Source organism: Aspergillus saccharolyticus (genome assembly GCF_003184585.1).
Source record: "Aspergillus saccharolyticus JOP 1030-1 unplaced genomic scaffold BP01scaffold_40, whole genome shotgun sequence".
In the NCBI taxonomy this organism is placed as follows: Eukaryota; Fungi; Ascomycota; class Eurotiomycetes; order Eurotiales; family Aspergillaceae; genus Aspergillus; species Aspergillus saccharolyticus.
The window spans coordinates 3,570-23,813 of NW_020290650.1; the positions used below are offsets into that span (position 1 = coordinate 3,570).

Here is a 20,244-nt window from a genome sequence, read left to right on the forward strand (position 1 = left end):
TAGGACCAGGAATTGCAGAATTGCAAACTACTAATAGTCTATAGGAAAAACCTGGAGGCAATCTCAAGAAGCAAAGCCATTCTTTTGGGTCTATCTAAAGTCTATCCGTCAATCGTGTGATCTCAAATCACTGATACATCGTAAGACATGAGTGTGCGTAGCAAGCAAAGCCACAAGAATTGTTTTGTCTCTCATAACCTGGGGCAAACTGGGGGTGGGAATCGAAAAGCAAGTTGCGAAAAAGTGCAAAAACAGTGTCCCATCTAGAAAGCCAGAAGCTTGGTAGTCGATCTAGCCGACTTCCGCATTCGCTGGTTTCGGATGATGAGAGGCAAAAAAGTGGGTAAAAGTGAAAAGAAGAAAAAGTCTCTTTGCTGGAAGCAGAGAGGCAAAGAAGCCAAAAGAGTGGAGGAAGAAGAAACGAAGAAAGAAGGGAAAAAAAAGAGAAAGAGAGAATAGCAAAGTCCTCCACTGCTGGTAGCACCCTAGCAGGCAAGGCTAGGGAGCAAAGCCTGAGCTCAATGACACATTGTCAGATCACCATTTACGCAGAGCCGGAGCCAAGGGTAAGGGTGAAGGTGGTGTCAATGGGGCAACCGTGAGTAGCTTGGTTGTCATCGGGCTGTTGGTAGGCCTCCTGGCAGTTGGCGTTGCCAGCAGCGCAGGTCACGGTGGGGCAGTTGGAACTACCGGACGAGGGGACGACGGTGAAGCCGTACTTGACAAAGTCAGAGTCGGGGCTCAGGTTGATGGAGGACATGTCCCAGAAGATGGTGTCGCCGGACTGGGTGTACTCGAACTGGAGAACGTCGGCCTGAGACTGGCTAGTGGAGAGCTTGATGGAGATGCCACCGCCATTTTCATTGGTTTGCCAGCTCTCGGTGTAGGATCCACCGCCCGCAGAAAGGGTCTCCATGTCACTGACTCTATCAGAAACAGACCACGCGTAGACGGGGGATCCAATGTTGTTCACGATGGTGACACCACCGGAAGCCTGACGGCGCTCGGGGTGAGCGGGGATGGCAGTAGCGAGACCAGCCAGAACGCTGACGATAAGAGTAGGGACCATCATCTTGTCTATGAGAGAGAGAAAGCGAGTGAGCACAAAAAGGCTGCTGCTGATTGGGGGATGTCTTGTCGACGACGGTAGATGTGAGGTTTTTTGGAGAGATTTTTTGATAACCCTTACGAAAAAGGATTGACGAGAGCAGGTCCAGTAAAGAGAGTGGACTTGTTGCAAAAAAGAAGGACGGAACGGTCTGTTCAACAGACTGTTCACAAGAGAATGACTGATCAACAAAGATTGACTTGAGAGAGTGTCGATTGATTGATGAAGAAGGAAAAGAGTCGATCTGAGACGTGCGATGCACGCATCCTTTATAACCCAGACTCGGCCACTGGGGAGGCGAGTCACCCACGCATCGATCTTGTCATCGGACGGAGTACCTGGCGGTTACTGTCTCCATCCGACGAAGCCATGACCCGCGATGGTGCAGGGGTAAAACTTTGTTTGAAGGGGAAAGAGAAGGAAAAAAGAATTATCTTTGGGAAACACTCAAGAATTCCCAACAAAAGAGGCAAAGAGGAAAAGAGAACCAGAAAAGGGTGTGACGTGGATTGAATTGGGGTCCCTGGAAGTGGAGAGAATCGCGAAAGAGAGAGAGTGAGAGAGAGTTCCTGAACGCCACGAGATGCAGTGGGGCTCGAAGACAGGCAAAGAACGGAATAGTGAACCATTCAGAATGGAGAGAATGAAGAGAAAGGCTGACAGGTGCTGCAGTCTGTAATCCTGCCTATTGCGGTGTATACCTAAGGTACTCCCTACTCAGAATCCATCCATGACACTTAGCACCAAGTAGGACAATCCCCGCGGCACTAATCAATAATATTGATCCAAATACGAAGTGTGACTTGTCATCAGCTGCTTGCTACACATAGTCACCTATTCACCTACAGTACCTAGTCAATTTCCATCAGTATTAAAGCCCTCCGCAACAGCGAACAGTTCGAAGAATGGCTCCAGAAGCACACAATCCATGGCTCTTTATCTCCAATCTCCACTAATTCTGCCCTCTCGGCGGCTGACAAGGAGAACAAACAATTGGAAGGCCGGAAATCATCTTTGTCCGCTGGTTTTTGGGATACTCGTGAATGATTGAAATGATTGAAGAAGGATGCTCCACTCAGATCCAAAGTGGATCCCTTCTCATCTGTTGCCCAATGGTTGCGAATGCCTGCGAATGGCTGCCACCGGCTGCAAGTGCAAAAAAACTTCTTCACCTCACCTTCTAAACTTCTCACCGTTTACCGGTACACTAAGTCTTTCTACGAGTAGGGCGTTTAGTTTCCGCGCTCTAATTCGCACTATTCTTCCCTTCTTCCCTTCCCTTCGGCCCGGGGTTCTAGACTCATCCGCTCACTCTGTCGTCTGCCTTGCCTGACAGGGTTTCTCTTCCCACTCCGACTACGGACGTATTGTGCATACAGTCAATGCACATGCTACATCATCGCTACGCTTGACCTGCCTGTTCCTGAGGGATTTTCCCATCCGAAAGTAAAAGTCAAACGGCAAGAAAGTTGAAGAACCTTCGTCTCACGAGGCGCTCCCATGTGGTTTTTTTCTCTCTCTCTTCCTGTGTGTGGTTCAAACGCTTAACCGTGGTATACTGGAATGATCACTGCTGCATATGTAAATGAGATTTCGCCATCGATCGCCTCTCCCTCCCCCTCCCTCCATCCCTGCCTTCATCCTAGCGTACCCCTCCCTTCTCCCCCTCCAAAAAATGACATTTCCCCTCTTCTGTGTCGGACATGGATAGTTGCAAATGCCTCATCGGGTCGTAGATACTACCTCCGTCTCTTCACCAATAGGGTGCTCGTAAGCCCGCCAAACTGGTCAATCCCCCCTCTCCCACCACATCGTCGCGTTTGCGTTGCCCCGCCAGCTCTAAATTGATTTGCCGGTGGATGTGCACCAGCCAGTCTACGTAGCTTTGCGCCTCGTTGTTGCGGTCTTCGACCAGCATGCGAGCAAACTCGTATTCCGCGCCGTCGAGCCCTTGGCGGGCCAATTGAATGGTGACCGCCTTAGAGCCCCGAATCGTCGAAAGGTACTGGAGCAGATTCCGCACTTGCGCATTCAGGTGCGTTTCCAGCACGGGAATCGTCGACGTTTGAGGGCTCAGCCCTTGCAGGGAGTTCTGACCCTCACCGAAAAGATCTTCCAGGAGATTGGGTGACACCTGCGAATGCAGCCACAGCAAACACTGCTGGCCGTTGTCCACCAGGTACACCCCGCCCTCCTCGATCTTCGAGAAGCTGGCCCGCAGTGAGGGGGGCACCTGCAGCTGACCTTGTTCGTTGGGGAAACCATCCGTGGGTTGCATGTTGTGGATAGGGATAATGCGGGGATACAGATACAGCGACAGTTCCGTGCAGCCGATGGAGCGGAGCATTCGCATGTCGTGGATCCGTCGATCAGACGCTTCCTGGCCCCCTACCGAAAAGTTAGTGTTTGTCTCTCTTTTTTTCCGCACGGCAAACGCGGCCTTACCTTTCAGAGCGCGTGACTTGAGGAGACTGAGCATGTACATCGAGAATTCCTTCAGATTCTCCGGCAGTACCAGCTGACCCGGAGGATGCGAGCCGGAGAAGATCTTGCGGTATCCGCTGAAGATGTCCACGCTCTTCTCTGTGATGCTGGCTCGAATATCTTTGAGGGGCTTGTCCACCGTTTTCGAGGCCGCTGCACCGTATCAGTATCGACCAAACCAACCACAGAACTGGTGATCTTACCTTCTTTGGCCAACATGCTAACCACTGCATCCTGATCGACAAATTTCATAGTTTCCAGACCGCCCTCGTTGACTGCTGCTACAGTGTTTATACACCGTACCCGGCGCTGACCATTGGCCGAGGTGTACAACAGAGCCGCCTGGAAATGAGCGTCTAGCTTGGGGTTGAGCTTGCCATCGTAGCTGAAGCTGACTCCAATAGCCTTGTCTGCATCAATAGCTCCAATCTCGAGGTCGGCACCAAACGTGTGTTGCACGAAGTTGCCATGATATCCGGACACCTGAAGACCGTTGGAGCACCGGACCTTCATTAGAGCTTGGTAGCCCGTCTCGCGTGTGACCGCATGGGCCAATTCTTGAGACAGCTTACGAATATCACGGGGCGCATGGAAGTTGGGATAGAAGAACGTTTCTCCGCCCGTCACCTCGGGAACATGGCCTTTGAAACATTGTTAGTGAATTGCGGGCACCCGAAGAACCGAGCGCTTACCGATCGTCGCTACATCCATATATGTGCCGCTCGGCGCGGCGATGAACATATCGACACCAACGCCAGCCTCAGCCAGATGGCCTGCAGTTTCTCTCCAGCCCGTATGGTCCGTCGTAAACAGCTTTCTCTCGCCGTCGGTTCCATGTACCTTGGGATCATCGCGAAGTGAGAGAGCTCCAGGGCCCCAAGTAGGTAGGCTGGCAATTGTACCAATGATCTTACCACCAGTCGGTCTTAAGGCAGAGAGGGCGGCATTCAAGGCAGGAAGCAACGCTGGTTGCGGATTCTTGACACGGGAGAAGATTGTAGGGATTCGCTGCAACAGAGAGGTAATGACGTTCCTGCATCTCGCATTAGCGGGGTTCGCCGGACTCGCATTAATCGAGCGGAAACATACTTGGATTCATATGGATCCACAAACAGGCCCTCGCTAAGGGGAACAAAAGGCTCTTCGAGATCCGTCATTACCATCATTTGAGCTTGGTCGAGTTGTGCCTAGAGATTGTAAACACAGTGCCTGACTTGAGTCATGGAACCGAAAACATACGCTGAGATTGTAAAAGTGGACTTCCTTGTCGTAAGTGATGATACCGACTTTGGCGCCTTCAGGGATGCTTCGGGCTGTAGACTCATCTTCAGGGTTCTCGGAAGACTCCTTGCTGTACAAAGCCTCCATTATGCCCTTGCATACGCCCTTCAAAAAGCCTCGGTTCACTGACTCCACGCTGACATCGATCAAGAAGAGCCATTGCAGACCGACCGGCTCCTTATTCCAGTAGTCCTTAGGAACCAAGAACTCGACTGTTCCCATCATCAATTCCGGCCGCTGCATGCGATCAACGCGAGCCCCAGAGGGATCGATCGGCGCGAAATAATCTGCCGTTACATCGTTGGGAAACGTGCACATATTACAGACAAACTTATTACCTCCGGACCGGAACGACATGAACGGATTGATATATGTTCTGCACCGGCGGCATCTGGGCGGTCCGGCATCGCCAAAGTCTAACACGGGGATCGGTTGCTCGCCGGGGTCGAGACGGGCTAGTGGTTGCAGGATCATGCCCAGGGGCAGTGCGGTGGAAGAAAGGAAGTCGGATGTTGAAGGAATATTGTTCAGGGTAAGACGGGCATACTTTGGGGAGGAATTGCCCTGGTCGTGCGCCACAAAAGGAACCGCAGCCGGCGGCGGAAGATGTCGTTCCATTGTCGGGTACACATGGTTGAAGTAATACTGGGCTGGGATGTCTCGCGACCGAGGGATACTTGGAATCTGCTCTGGATCAATCTTGCCCTGCGTAGGAACAGCGCCCGCACCTCCTCCAAGCGCCGGGTTCACGGGGGCAGGGATACTGGCTGCAGGAGAAATGGGACGCGGGGCCTGGTTCAGCCCGGTGTTGAGAAACTGCGATGTTGCTGGCATACCAGCTTGAGGGGCTGCGCCGAGGGGCTGCGAAGCTGAAGCTGAAGCTCCTGCGATATCGTGATGCGCATGACGGTGCTTCTTCTTGGATGTCCGAGCCCCTCCATCACTTCCCATTATGCCCAGCCCACTCATTTGAGATGCTAAACCAGCCATCGAAGGGTCGGGAGACACGCCTCTAGCAGCCATCGGATCTGTCTGATGGGCAAATTGACCCGGAGGCGGTTGCAAAGGCTGTGTCGGCGGAGGGGCCCCGTATCCAGACCATTGTTGTTGCTGAGGGGCTCCATACATAGCCCCGGGCTGGGGAGGAGAAGGGCCGGGAGGAACGCCGACGGCAGGGTAGCCTTGTGGAGGAACCTGATGAGCTGTACGGTTGGGATCCGTCGAAGTCGCACCAGGCACCGAGCCTTGGCCGTAAGTGTTATACATGCTCGGGTCGGCCATGGTGCTTCATAACGCGGGGGAAGGGGGGGGAAGGACGAATTGACCGAGGCGGGGCGTGGATGAGGAGGGATCGATCTTCAACGTGTGTCTCTTTTGTTTAGAGGCGGAACCCACCTACAGCTCCACGAGGATCAACAGTACCACAATGATATCGAGTGCGAGGAGCGGAAAAGGGACAAGAGATCCTCTCTGAAGCCGGCGGCGCATCGCAAATGACCACCTAATACAAACAACCTCCTCCGGCCCATTGTTGTTCCGGACCCTGTCCGCCTTACTCTTTTCGGCCAGGGGCTTGATCTATAACCATCCCTCCCTCATCCCTACTGTAACTCTTATCCAAGTATACAAGTCTGGTCTTGCAGCAGCATACCTGATTCAATGGGAATTATTACTTTGACTATATGATTCGTGAGAGCTCTAGTGCGCAATGTGTGATGGCTGTACAAAATGTTCTGGTGTACTTGCCCTTGCTGGTACTATCAAGGCTTCCGATAAGCTGCGTGATGCATGCATGGAAGCACAAACAACCTGCCGCCACTTCTCCAGCCACTCGCTCCCTCGACCCTCGATTTTTTGCTCACTGACAGAGCCTTCATCATTTCTGCATATACAGTAATATGACACAAGAGCAGTCCAATCAGATCTTCTCCATAACTTGACTAAATCGTTGTATTCCACTTCATCTTGAAACAACGTTTTGCGGGGTCCTTTCACCGTCTTTTTGGCGCTCAGCCTGGCAATAAGTGAGCTCAACTCAAACCGAATGTAATGGTTCGGGGTCTAATTCCAGATTGTCTTTCTTAGGCAGATCCAGAACCGGAAGCCTTTCTACTAGATGAGCTATTAACTCCTGCTCCGTAACGGCCAGTCAAGGATTATATACACGCCAAGAGAGTGATACGATGACTGGTGTTCAAGACAATGACGACCTGCTACTGGCTCAGATCGGTTATCGACAGGTAAACAAAATTCTATCAAGCTTGGTCCGCTTCTCTGATCAAGCCAGGAATTGCAACGCGAGTTTTCGAAATGGTCGACCATCTCCTACGCTATCTCCATCTTGGGCATTCTCGGTTCTGTGCCAGCGACCTTCGGCGCTCCCTTGGCCGCAGGGGGACCAGCCACAGCGGTATGGTGCTGGTTTGTGGGCTCCTGTATGGCACTCTGCATTGGAAGCTCTGTAGCGGAGCTTGTATCGGCGTATCCCACAGCTGGAGGCATGTATTTTGTCACCAAACATGTGGTTCCAGAGGAATATGTGCCCATATTCTCCTGGATTCAAGGTTGGTGTAACCTGCTGGGACAAACGGCAGGGGTTGCTAGTGTGGTCTACACCGTAAGCCAGATGCTGCTTGCCTGTGCAAGTATGAATTCAGGTTTGGTTGACGGCAATCACTCTTACTCCCCGTAAGTTCTTTCTCTGACTACCTTGCCTTGTCGATGCCAAATCATGAGTTGACGTTCCCAAGATCTGCATCCGAAACCGTCCTTTTGTCTGTGGTTCTCCTCTGCATACTAGGTCTGGTGTGTTCCATGACCACCAAAGCATTGCATCGCATCATCGCCTGGTTTGCTCCCATCAATAGTATGTTCCATCACATATCTTGCTACCAGACAGACCTGACAGTTTAGTCGCTGCCACTGTCTGCATCTGCTTCGTACTATTGTGGTACACGCCCGATAAACGGCCAGCCAGTTGGGTATTCACTCACTTTACTGATGGATCTGGCTGGGGTTCCAAGCTCTTCTCCTTTCTCCTGGGCTTCATCTCCGTCGCTTGGGTCCTCACGGATTATGACGGAACAACTCAGTGAGTTTTGTCTTTGTTGAGCATGTGCTCTATACTCACCAACTTCCTTAAGTATGTCTGAGGAGACTCATGATGCGGCTGCCCTGGGACCGATCGCCATACGTACGGCTGTGCTCGTCTCGGGTGCCCTCGGTTGGCTCTTGACGATATGCCTTTGTTTCTGCCTCACTGATTACGAAGGCATTCTCAACTCGCCCACTGGACTACCGGCTGCGCAGATCTTCTTAAATGCCGGAGGGCCCGTCGGCGGCTCGATCATGTGGGGGTTGGCAATCCTCGTGCAGCTCTTCACCGGCTGCTCAGCCATGTTGGCCGATACTCGCATGGCCTACGCATTTGCTCGGGATGAAGCGCTCCCATTCTCCTCGTGCGTTCCACCCTCACAGCCCTCCCAACCAGTGAATTGTGAGGACAACCGAGACAACACCTACAATCTAACATCTCCCTCAAAGCTTTCTCTCTCGCATCAACCTCCGTACCCAAACCCCATTGAACGCCGTCTGGTTCGTCGTCCTTTTCAGTATCGGCCTTACCTGTATTGCCATTGGCTCCACACAAACCGCCACTGCCATATTCAGTATCACCGCACCAGCTCTCGACCTATCCTATGTTTCCGTGATCTTCGCCCACCAGATCTACCGCCAGCGCCTCAAATTCGTCCAGGGACCCTTTACTCTAGGCAGATGGGGCCCCTACATCAACTGGATATCAATTATTTGGGTGACGTTCATCAGCGCGGTGCTGTTTTTCCCCCGGCAATTGCCCGTAACAGTCGAGAATATGTATGCATTTCCCTTCCCCCTTCCCAGTGCTCACGCACGACCACTCTTGAACAAACCTCGAACAAGCCATAAATATAGTCCAATGCTGATGCACAGCGACTGGATGCGCAGGAATTACGGAATTTTCGTCGGAATATTTATTGCGTTATTCGCATTGGCATGGTGGTGGGTTGCTGCAAGGGGGTAAGTGCACTTTCTTTCATTACTGTCGTCATCATCATCATCATCCTCCTCCTCCTCCTCGCGCCCCCCCGCGCGCGCAAAGAAAATCTTCCGCGCAGAGAGCTACACCGGCGCAAACTGAACATTTATGACTCACAACCAAATAACACTTCAGGAGATACACCGGACCTCGAACGAATGAAGATTACGAGCCTGCTTCCACCGAGGAGGTCTACGGAACGTTTGAGGAGCGGCACTGAATCTCAAAAGACCCCTTGCACCTTTCTGTCCAGGCTGGTTGGGCGGGCTCAAACTTCTGCGGAGAACGGGATAATGCCTATCAGAGGTCATGGTACGCGCCGGAAGAAACCATCAACCGTCATTCCTGGTTTCATCACATCGAAGCAAAAGCATGGGCAATACCTTGGTCACACTGTTGAATTTTTTTTTTTTCCGTTTTAGGGGTTGGGGGGCGAAAATCGAAGGAAGGTGATATTTCATCACCGAACACGGAACTCGTTCAAAGAATTTCGGGCATCAAATCAGATACATCCGCTATCTTACTGTTTCTGTTTGGGAGATTTGTATCAAGACACAGATACAGTCTGTTGCAATTGTTCAGTTATACTTAAATAGTATAGTTACACCCTAAAAGGCCACAGTACAAGCCATCAGACAAGGTATAGGATTCAGGGCGCAGAGCCGAAGCGCGAAACAAAGCTCATATAGTAAAGAACCCCGACGCAGGTACAACTTGCGTTCCAGGCTAAATAGATCTGTCAAACCTAATCTTAACGACATTTTAATTGTCTCTGATACACTGACGCCATTGAATGAAGATTGGTGCGTGGGTGAGAGGGCATCTACATAGCCCAGCTCTTAGTCGAGGGGGAGCATGTTATTGACGCATGGAGACGCCACGCATGCTTTACATACATCCGAGAAGAATGGCAGGAAATCGTTGTGGAGAAAGAATAAACGAGACCATGACTGTACAATTCACAGGTCCCCCTATACATGGGTTCATATATCACCATAAGGCTTGTCGTCAAAACTCATAACAATCAACCAGCAACCCAAGAAACTCGAAACTCCGTCATCGAGATAAAAGTACATCTACCCATGGTCTGCCTGTGCTGGTTCCACTAATGAAGCTGATCAGCTCTAAGGTAGAATGGTATACGTGAAATTAAAATATGTGCCCCCATTTGGCCCGACGCCGTTCCAGATCCCGTGCTTGCCTGCCCTTTCATTTGTTCATTTTGAGGGCCTTTCCGTCCCAACTGTCCAGTTGTCCTGTTCGCCAGCCGAAAAATTGTGAATGATGAGAAAGAGGGGGGGGGGAAAGAAAAAAAGAAAAATGTGGATGGAAACCACAGAAGTACACACATGCGTTGCTGTACTGTTTTCAAGGGCCCATGTGCTCAATCAAGCCAGCCAACGAATGCTAGAAAGGTTCAAGGAAGTCTTGCCTATGTGATCAAGAAATCCATATTCATCTCTTTGATAATTTTCTCCCAATCCCAGCTCTCTTCCGAGTTGGTGTCCATGACTTCCCACACTCGTTCCACGACCTTAAAAGCGGGCTCGATGTTGCGGAGGTTGGAGTAAGCTTTGAGAGATTCAAACCCCTTCTTGATTCGCTCACGTTGGCGAGGCAGGAAGGCCGAGCATCCCAGCAGGAATAGGGGCATCAGTACAATACACAATGCTCCTGCATCCTGGGGAATTTGATCTAGATATGCCAGACCATCGTCGACGACCTGAGCAATCTTTTCACTCGGTCGGGATGGCCGAATAGTTCGGTAGAGGTAGACCCAGGTTGACTGCCGATAGAGCTGCGCTAGATAGTAATTCGGAGTGTTGGCCGCGTAAGATGTCTCCCAGGTTCGAATGGCCGAATCTATTGAGACAGCGTCTCCGAGGATCTGATAATCCACTGCCGGCTCATACCCCTCGTCAAATCGCTGACGGATGCGGTCCCGTAGTCGAGTCACTTCGGATATGTAATTGAACAATCCGTCGAAAACACCAAGGAACATTCCGGCCTGGGCATGCGGTACAAAGTCGGGAAGCCGTAAGTCGCCCTGCAAGTGAGCGGGCCGGCGATCCAGTGAAGTGATCGAGTTCGATACATCATGGTACTGGAAGAATTCAACAATAAATTGTCGAAACTTCTCGTTCCGTGGCTGTTGCGTGGTTAAGAGAAATCGTGCAGCGTCCATGTGTGGCCGATACTCGCCGTTGGTTTCTCCTTCACAGATTGTGTTCAGGCTGAGGGCGATGGTGGAGGCAATGATCGGATCCTCCACTAAGAGCTCTGGCTCTACTGTTCCACTTGACGAGGCGTTGATATTGTCCTTGAGATCGCGTATGGCACGATGAAAATGGTAATATTTCCGCTCCTTCAGCTTAGGCTCTGGATCAAGGGCTGAGAGATGAGAGCCCGACAAGCACATGAGGGAGTGCATCAGCCCGCGGTGCTGAGTGGCCATGGGCAGGAGAATCTCTTTGAAGGGATTAGAGTCATCGTTGATTAAGGTCAGAACCCGACTGAATCCGTAGACGAAGTGATCTAGGAACCGACGATCGATCTCGGTCTCGATACCATCGATCAACAACGGGAGGCTGCGAGAAACCATGGAGTTGGTGCGAGCTGCTGTCCAGGAAACCAAGTTAGAACAGAACAGTCTGAGATGTCGAATTATGGGTTCGATAAATCGTGGGGTCGGAGCAAAAGAGATCGATGATCCTTACCATCCTCGAGTTTTTGCTTGCCACTCTTCCAGATCTCCTTCGGCGGATACCCTTCGCAAACGACGGCGTTCTTCTGACAGTTCAGACAGCTGCGATAAGGTCAGAATCCACACACGGCTGCGAGCGCTCCCAGACATGAAGGGAAAAACTTACGCTGGTTTGGTCTCATCGCACTTTTTCTTCCGACGACGGCAAGTAATACAGCCAGTTTTGGATCGACCTTTGGTGATCTTGACCTGACCCCCGGGCGCTGGCAGCGGATGCTTGCGCGGTCGTCCACGTTTCCGTGGGACATGAACGGGAACAGCCGTGGAATCCGAATGACCAGAGCTCGCATTGGCCATCGAGTTGATTGTTGTCTCCACCCCCACGGGTTTAATACTTTGCAGGTCGTCCACCTCATCCAGTTCCTCGATTTTAGGGGCTACCTCAGTCATGGCTGGATCGGCGTAGTGCGAGAAAATGTTCAGTCGGAAGGTTTTTGCGGTCACCCCGGTCGCAGCAAACGGGTGGTGGTGCTGGTGATAGTGGTGTGAATGTGACCCATCATGGATCTTGAAGTCCATGTCGGCGGTTGGCGCAGTGGGTGAATTGTCGGAGGGAGCATCTCCATCCCAGGAACTCGGCGAGTCATTGGAGAGATCGTCGGTGGTGCTAATACTGGTGCGATGGGAAAGCGAGGAGTCATCGACTAATGGGCAGTCGACAAAGGCGGGGGGAATTTCGGGGAAAACCACCGAGCGGGCGGAGTCGCGACGAACAGCGGTCGGGTGGTGCGCTGATGACAGAGCATGAGGTAGGTGATGGCTATCAGAGGAGGCTGAAGAGGAAGAAGAGGAGGTGGATGCAGCTGTAGACGGAGAAGAGGAAGGAAGAGCAAAAATGGAGGGTTTCTGCATGGACAACATTGCACCGGGCGCCACCTCTCTCAACGGGAGGTGCAGTCGAGACCTTCCGCAAGTGCTGGGAGCTGTATATATAAATCAAGCTGTGAAGAAGTGTACCGTACAGATATTTAGAATATGGGGCAAGCCAGCCAGCAATGTAAGAAGCAAGGAGAACGAGCGAACAGAAGAAGAGGACGACAGACCGGGGGAGGGGAGGGTGGTCTGCGATGAGCGAAGAGGGGTCTTTAAGAAAAGCAGAACAAGGTGCAAGAGGTGTGTGTGTGAGTGGGTGTGGGTGTGGGTGTGGTGGGTGGAGAGAAGAACGAGTAGTAGAACAGTTGGGTGTAGTTTGGTATTATTAGTAGTGGTAGTAGTGATAGTGATGGTGGTGGTGGTGGTGGTAGTAGAATCACAGTAGTAGCAGTAGGAATAATAGGAAATAAAAACCAGTCAATCAAAAATCAAAGAATAATCAAGAATAAAAATAAATCATCAATCATAGACGGATAAGTAAGTTAGAGAGAGAGGGAGGGGAAGATCGAACAGACAATGGATGGATGGATGGATGGATGGCAAGTGGGGAGGAACAACAAGACTTGGCTGAGATTGACTGGTTGCGCGGAAGATGAAATCCTCACAGTGGGGGGCAAGTGTAAGAAAGTACAGGCAGCTCGGACTTGGTCTGGAGTTTTAGTGCGTCACAAATTTGGTGGGTGTGGATGTAAGTAGGTTAGTTGTAGGTTAGTTGTAGTGTAGACTCTAGAGTAGTGTAGATTTTTAGTGTATAGTGGCGGGCAGTAGTCAGTAAGTGGGAGAGTAATAACTAGTAGATCAATAATGAATTAGACCAAACTTCCTAAAGCTTAGAGGGAGGGGAAAGTGTCAGAGTAATAAGAGATTCAGGTAAGAAAGAGTAAGAGAGAGGCTGGGAAATCTGGATGGGATTTCAGGCAACTCAATGCCGACACTCATCTTATGAGGGCGAGAGCAATAGAGAAAGAAGCCTGCAATGAGGGAATACGAATAAAAAGAGTCAATTAGTCGGCACTACCCGAATTGTGTTGTGTTGTGTTTGTGCGTGTGTATGTGTGTATGTGTGTATGTGTGTGTGTATATATGTGGATGTGTGTGTGTGTGTGTATGTGTATGTATGTGAATCCTCCCTTAAAGTTGACCAGGTTCACCTCAAGGAAGCCAACCCCGAATGGGCAAGTCGAAAGGTTATGAGAAACACTCAAAGACTCAAAGTACTTACCAACAACGCTCAATTGACTTGGTTTCTGACTGACTGACTGACTGACTGACTTGCTCCACTAGTCAGACTTCAGCAGTATGAAGCGAGATTCAGATGGATCCCAAGTGGGCAAACTTTCTGATTGATAATTCCGATTATGGAAGAATCGAATCCATCACAAAGGCCCCGGACCCCCCTCGAAATTAGGATGAACGAGGTACATTGTTTATTGCCTGGAGATGTGTCCGATGAGGAGGGCATCGCCATCTTTTCCGGAGAGAGAGATCCTCAGTACGGAGTATATGAGTATATAAGTTCAACATCAACTAAGTTGGATGAAGAATATGTCCCAGAAGGGAATTCTCTCAGATGCGGGAAGGAAGCCTCCAACCACTGCAGTGTTGGGCAGACCCTTATTGGGCCAACTTAAGGCGCACGATGGTCTGCTGTATGCACAGTCAGTTTTGTATTGCCTGTATTTCCGGTCTCTGTCTTCATGACTTCTCCTCCGCCTCAATCAACTATTCATCTATCTATTCTTCCTTGTCCCCACCAGCAAAATCCATTTACCCCCTACCCTCATCGCTCTACTCGAGCGCCGTACCTGTACCGCCTGTTTTGCTGTGCCTTCATGCATACGCACTTTACACTCACATCGGAACTCGGTGGATGCCCCTTCCCCTCCCCAATAAAAAAGCAATGTACGCGAATCAGAAAGCCCACGCATGGTGTCCTGTTCACCACCACTGCGGAGTTGATCCTCGTTGCTTCCTCCAAATTAAGGCAGGGAACCTCATATTTCGGCTGGCGACCGGCCCGGGGTTGTGTATGTTTGTGTGCGTGTGTTCTATGTGTGTGCGTGCGTGTCTGTGTGTGGTATGAGAGTGGATAGCCTTGCGGAGGACCCTCTCTCCTCTCTCCCTCTCACCCATCCCCCCCTCCCCCTGGTTCAAAATGCAATTCCTGGCGATGCATCGTCAGGGGTACTACTGCCTTGCCTTCCTCCTCTCGCCGCCAAAATTGTTGTTCCTTTTGGCGATGCCCTGCCCTCTTGTTTCTGAATTAGGGCACTAAGCACTAAAAAGATAAGCTAGAGGCTGATCCACGAGTGCATCCATACACCTAAATTAAGTCCGAATTAATTTAGCAATTGACAGAAGGAAAACCGTCTGACCCGTGCGGCTCTCGGTTGGCTCCCTGACCCTCCCATGGCTTGCACCGAAAGAGAAATCCACCGAAGATCAACGTGGTACAGGCCCTTCGCCAGTCTCCATCGCTGTTTCGCAGAACACACAGACACCCACCCTCATCTCCTGTCACTCTGGTATCGCAGAGCGGCAAGACTAGAACCTTTTTCTCCCCGATGCTCTCGTCTCCTGATAACACATTCATTATCCCCCCAAGGCAAGTCGGAATTCGTCAGCGAGGGCTGCACAATAAGTGGGGACCATGGTCTGCGGCGCACATCCTGATCACTGATCATGGGGAGGAGACAGGCATAGTACAGGGACTCCTGATGGAGACTCGTATAGATATCTTACCTGCAGCCCACTTGGCTTACACAAGCAGAAAGTCAAATTCTTCGCTGCAGCAGGGGCCCTCCGACATTCGATGATTTGCCTCAATAATCAGTTCAGATGTATCGGGTTGCAGGATCTGTCTCAGGCAACACCGATTCAGCCGTATATGCTCCCCAGAAAAACCGGACACGTCGAAGCATGCCGCATGGTCGCGATGAGGCGTTCCCCCACATCCATCGAGGATCAGGACGGGAACAGCAACCGCAGCATGACTGCCAGCTACGGGAAGCATGAAAGTGTGTTTATTCCTTGTTTGGAGTTGGGGGTGGAAGGAGGCGTAGTAGTGTTCCCAGTCGGGGTCTTATGTAGTGTATTACTTGCATGCCGGGATGACACGACTCAGGCTCAGCTGGACGCCACACCACCCCCCGATACTAGTCGGACCAACTGCGGAGAGAAGGCCAGATGCTTGGGCAGTGATCCCACCAGCCACTTGCCTTTGATCAGTCGGACTACGAACTTCAGACTGGCTCTCCATGATGAGGCGAAGGGGGATGACGTCGGAGGATTGGGATCGGGCCAAATCCTTCCCCCCTCTGCCCCCCCAGGTGCATCTGAATTGCATCCGGAGTCTTCAGCAAGGGGAAGAGAATGAATGGATGCAAAAGCAAAAAGTAGCGAGAATCATTCACATCCCTCTTGACACATACCCGGGCAATCTGGGGAAAAGTGGGCCAGATCTTCCTCTGTGCTCCCAGCACGGACATTCGGGTACTGCAAAGCATCAAGCCAGCATTGACCATGTCCGACGCCATTGACGGGGCTCACCTTAACCCACCTTTCCCCCTTGCTCTTCACTGGAGTTGCGGAATCGGCCTACTACTGTAGGTACGTGATCAGATGAAGCCGAGCAAGCCGATTGAATCTGATTCTGCTGAAGCGTAGCAACGAAGAATTGATCAATTGAAGTCCGGTGATTTTGGACTGATCAGACTCGAGAAATGATCAGCCATCAAGCTAATAAGCACGGACCCGAGCTCCAGCTAGGTCGCATACCTACATCGCCCTTGTCTTTGCTCTATGCCTCTCTTCGATGAAGATTTAGGCAGACCAACAGCTAGTCATTCAGTCAGTCCAAGGCGACCGACAAAGCCACTCATGGTGGCTAATGAACAACATTTCCACTGGTCAACAACCGTGCACAGGGTTGACGACTCCATGTAAGCATGGCGGGCAGGGAAGAAAGGAATTGGGGGAGGGGGGAGAGGCGGGGAGGCGAACAGAATCGAATTGTGTGCAATTGGATGGCTTTGTGTCCGAGTGCTTGGGCCTCCTCCCATCTTTTCTTGTCTGTCGGCCACGGTTGATTCGAAACGGCTCGGGATGGAGGACTCCGTCCGGGCGGGCGCCTTGTCAACCTACCTGCGCACTAGTTGATTGGGAAAGTGAGAGTGGAGTTCAGTGCGTGAGAGAGAGAGGAACCATTAGTCTAGTCAGTCTAGTGTATACATACCATACACTAAACTAACCGGCTACAGGTTGGGTAGGAAGTTAAGGTAGCCCGGAGGCACTCGGCTTCTTTCCCCGACCTGCTGCCTTTGTTCTGGCATTCTTATGGCTCTCCAATGATTCTATACGATACTGACTCATTCTAACACTCTGCATTATCCACACCAAGAAGAACAGGTTTGGGCTGGACTGGGCTGGCCTGGACTTTAGTGTTGTCAAGTCACATGGTTGTTCTAGTGATTCTATGGTAGGTTCGGGTATACCCGGATAAGGTCCATGCTCTGCTACAACGAGGGACTTTCAGTTGTCCATCACTCAACTATCGTACATTAGAGGATAACTAGTTAGTTATGGATCAGAAAGATGACAGACCCGTCACGGACCACCCGGTGGGGTTAATCCGGTGCACGATTAAATGAGTTGAACTTAGTGAGCTGACAAAAGCAGTACTTTTGGTGTTGATCTTCAACTTTATACTCCGTACTCCGTAGTAGATTACCACAGCTTGACCACCAGTAGTTATATTAGTTCGTTACCTAGTAAACCTAAGTTAGTTATACTGACGACACAATCAGTCAACTAGTAATCTTACTATCGCAATCATTTCCTATACTATCCTCTCTAAGTGAGTGAATAGTACCCACCGATCTCCCCAACCAGCAACACCAAAATTGACTGGTCAACGCCCCCCTCTCGAAACTAACACCTGGTGATGAAACACCCCGGGCCTCTCACCTAATGGTAATACCCACCAGAATCCAATCATCATTCTCCATTTCCACAACTTCCTCGACTCCGTCCAAACTCAACTACCAAGTTACGACAGAATAAGATAACCACCTCCGTTGCAAAAGGCCTAGGACCCAGAACTATGGATGTACACAGTTAACTTAAGCCCCTGCACAGAGATCGGGTACACCTACATCAGTCATCACCTCATCCTGATCCTGATCCTGATCCGGATCCCCCTCCAGACCCTCCAACTCCCAAACCTTAACCCATAAGCCCCATACCGACACATAGAAAGTCCCCCCATTTCTTTTATTATTCCTTGACAGAGTACTTTCCTGTTCTGCTTTGGGGCATTTCTACCGGGGCCCCTAACGCCTATGGAGTAAGTAAGAGGTACCTTGACTCCTCAAGGCTAGCAGGGCTAGAAGTTAGTGGATAGTGTTAGGGTAGGCTAGTGTCCACTGCCCAGTGCAAAATCCAGCGGGCGGGTGTGTGTGTGTGTGTGTGAGGAGAGAGTGGGTGGGCGTGAGAGCGGGTGGGCGTGCGCGGGGATGCGGACGCAGCGCAACACACGCACGTACCGCATGTACGCACAGAATCTCTCTCTGAGTTTCCATGTCAATCTCTTGGGTTTTGCTCCTTCTACTCCAAGCATGTACTCCGTTCTGGAGGGGGGAAAAGAAGCTCTGCGCTACGGGGTGAGGCGATCTCTTTCTGGATTGGAGTGCAGGTCATGGGGCTGGGCTTTACCCTTTTCTGATGAGCGTGCATATACTCCGTACAGTACAGGCTATATGGTATTGGTGGTGGTCGTGGTGGTGGCGCTAGTGAGTGGGATATACTGGACTGTACGGCTAGTGCTCTGTACGAGTGAGAGCGATGACTCTTGGGAGGGGAAGACTGGCTGGTTTATCATTTGCTTGAGTCAGTCACGTGGGGGCATACTGTAGATGAGACTGGATTCCTATGTACGGAGTACCGAGGTAAATATATGGGTTAGTTCTATCGGACATCAATGGTGTTGTTATAGCAGAATTAAGTAAAATAAGGGTTTTCACTTGCGAGAGTCGGGTTAATCCTACCTCGTAGTTGTTCTTCTCATGGAGGGTTGGAAATACACCTACTGAACAAGAACAAAGGTTCTAGTACTATATCAAAACATCCCAACCCTACTTACAGTGCAGTACCACATGATGAATAGCAATGACCACTACTCATTCGCACCATGTTCGACTATCTGCATTCTTCGCTGTCGACTCTTACCCCGTCAGAGAGACACTCGCAGCAACTGAGGAAACGGCTTGATACTGTTCAGACCCCGCGATGATATCATGCTGATGGTAGGCGGCCTCTGCGACCTCCATATTAAGTTCTCTCCAACTGATCCCACTTTACCAAGGCAGGAACTCCAAAGCCTGGTGCATTGGTTCGGCGCTGGTCCATTCGATCCTCAACCACGCTCATGAAGATCCGTCCTCGCTAGGAAAGGAAGGAACCCCATATTCGACAGTGAGCTCGCGTGGTTTCCTACTTGAGCAGATCAAGAATATCATGAAGTTCCCAACTTCTGTTGATCACCTCCGCTGCTTCGAGGCGACTGTTTCACTAACGTCAATATTGAAAACGCAAAGTTCGTGCGCATGGTGACCGACATATCAACTCAGAGTACCATAGCGTACAGCTCCATGACAGCATAAGAGATACTGGCAGAGGTAATCACTAGAGATCTGGCTCTCCAATCGTGAAATCCTTCTTTGCTTCGTGACATACGGAGATCGGGCATACAGGATTCCGCACCGCCACTGCGTCATTCAGGATTCTGGCTAATGTAGACATTTGGTATATCGACTCATATTGATCGCTCTAGAGATCAATCTCCGTAAAGATCGAAATACCATGTGTTAGCGAAAACCTCAGTGAACATGTTTGAACATAGGCAGGCTGGCAATCTCAAGCAACTTGCTCAGGCATGACAATCACGATGAGTCACTTTCCTGCATGGTTCCTCGCAGAGCTTGCTGCTTGTCTATAATAGACCCTCCAAAATCAACGGAAGTATATAATGGGGAGTTAGCAGTCCCGTCTGAGAACGAGGCTTGTTCACCAGACCCTCCAATAGCAAACAGGATGGCGACCAGCCACGGAGATTTGCAGAGTACTGCATTATCGCAATATTCGAGGACAAGTCAGGACCGCATTGGAACCACTATCTCCGGAGTGTCTCCACACTATCTCTAACTGTAGAGCCAAGCGGCCTCTTGCTGCGTAGCCTTGAATTAACCCATGTCGCGCAGTCATGAGAGGTGCCACCAAGCATCTTAGATAGAGCCACTGACTGACCGGTTAGAAGCGGCGAGGTCACTCGGAATTCGAGCTGGCATGAAGCTGATCCCCGCGCATGTGTCACCTCCGACATGGGCGGCCGGAGCTTCAAACCAATGAGGCGGCAAATGTGTCTACGCGGGCTATAGGCAGCCGAGAACCTGAGCTTAGCATATATGATGGGTCTTGAAGAGGACTCTTCAAGTATGCTAAAGCTTTGTCAGAGATCTGTGTCCAGCTTTACAGTGTTCGAGGTCATGTCAGGGAGTCAAGTTGACAGCTTGACAGATGGAGGGGGCGGCACCCACTCGGAAGCGGGCCGCGTCCTGCCCTTTCCCCCTTCCCCACTGCCTGCGGCCCGCCTACCAATCAACA

The 20,244-nt window shown here is 50.9% G+C and overlaps 6 protein-coding genes across 6 annotated transcripts; 2 read left to right on the plus strand and 4 right to left on the minus strand.

The window, feature by feature from the left end:
- Positions 1–347: 347 nt before the first annotated feature.
- Positions 348–1,241, minus strand: BP01DRAFT_154635 (putative extracellular thaumatin domain protein). Its single transcript, XM_025570652.1, has one exon. It carries the CDS (start codon positions 1,070–1,072, stop codon positions 545–547), a length of 528 nt encoding a protein of 175 aa, XP_025427874.1. The 5' UTR covers positions 1,073–1,241; the 3' UTR covers positions 348–544.
- A 1,535-nt stretch (positions 1,242–2,776) lies between these two features.
- BP01DRAFT_425928 (Sec23/Sec24 family protein) lies at positions 2,777–6,320 on the minus strand. The gene is made up of 6 exons (XM_025579774.1): positions 4,832–6,320; positions 4,682–4,779; positions 4,285–4,625; positions 3,796–4,233; positions 3,554–3,745; positions 2,777–3,496 (listed from the first exon to the last, which is right to left on the minus strand). The coding sequence occupies exons 1-6, from the start codon at positions 6,152–6,154 to the stop codon at positions 2,862–2,864; spliced, it is 3,027 nt and encodes a 1,008-aa protein (XP_025427875.1). The 5' UTR covers positions 6,155–6,320; the 3' UTR covers positions 2,777–2,861.
- A 563-nt stretch (positions 6,321–6,883) lies between these two features.
- Positions 6,884–9,434, plus strand: BP01DRAFT_154671 (amino acid permease). The gene is made up of 9 exons (XM_025570653.1): positions 6,884–6,897; positions 6,959–7,113; positions 7,161–7,561; positions 7,624–7,739; positions 7,787–7,964; positions 8,017–8,331; positions 8,417–8,746; positions 8,858–8,929; positions 9,084–9,434. Exons 2-9 carry the CDS (start codon positions 7,057–7,059, stop codon positions 9,166–9,168), a joined length of 1,554 nt encoding a protein of 517 aa, XP_025427876.1. The 5' UTR covers positions 6,884–6,897; positions 6,959–7,056; the 3' UTR covers positions 9,169–9,434.
- Positions 9,435–10,162: 728 nt separating this feature from the next.
- On the minus strand, positions 10,163–12,837 carry BP01DRAFT_154693 (Zn(II)2Cys6 transcription factor). The gene is made up of 3 exons (XM_025570654.1): positions 11,819–12,837; positions 11,666–11,754; positions 10,163–11,567 (listed from the first exon to the last, which is right to left on the minus strand). Exons 1-3 carry the CDS (start codon positions 12,571–12,573, stop codon positions 10,381–10,383), a joined length of 2,031 nt encoding a protein of 676 aa, XP_025427877.1. The 5' UTR covers positions 12,574–12,837; the 3' UTR covers positions 10,163–10,380.
- Positions 12,838–16,118: 3,281 nt separating this feature from the next.
- BP01DRAFT_359869 (uncharacterized protein) lies at positions 16,119–16,859 on the minus strand (the record flags this gene model as incomplete). The annotated part of the gene is made up of 2 exons (XM_025575778.1): positions 16,363–16,859; positions 16,119–16,290 (listed from the first exon to the last, which is right to left on the minus strand). A coding segment is annotated over exon 1 (215 nt), but the record flags the coding sequence as incomplete, so codon positions are not given.
- A 1,287-nt stretch (positions 16,860–18,146) lies between these two features.
- On the plus strand, positions 18,147–18,565 carry BP01DRAFT_154777 (uncharacterized protein). Its single transcript, XM_025570655.1, has one exon. The coding sequence runs from the start codon at positions 18,201–18,203 to the stop codon at positions 18,495–18,497; it is 297 nt and encodes a 98-aa protein (XP_025427879.1). The 5' UTR covers positions 18,147–18,200; the 3' UTR covers positions 18,498–18,565.
- Positions 18,566–20,244: the final 1,679 nt, after the last annotated feature.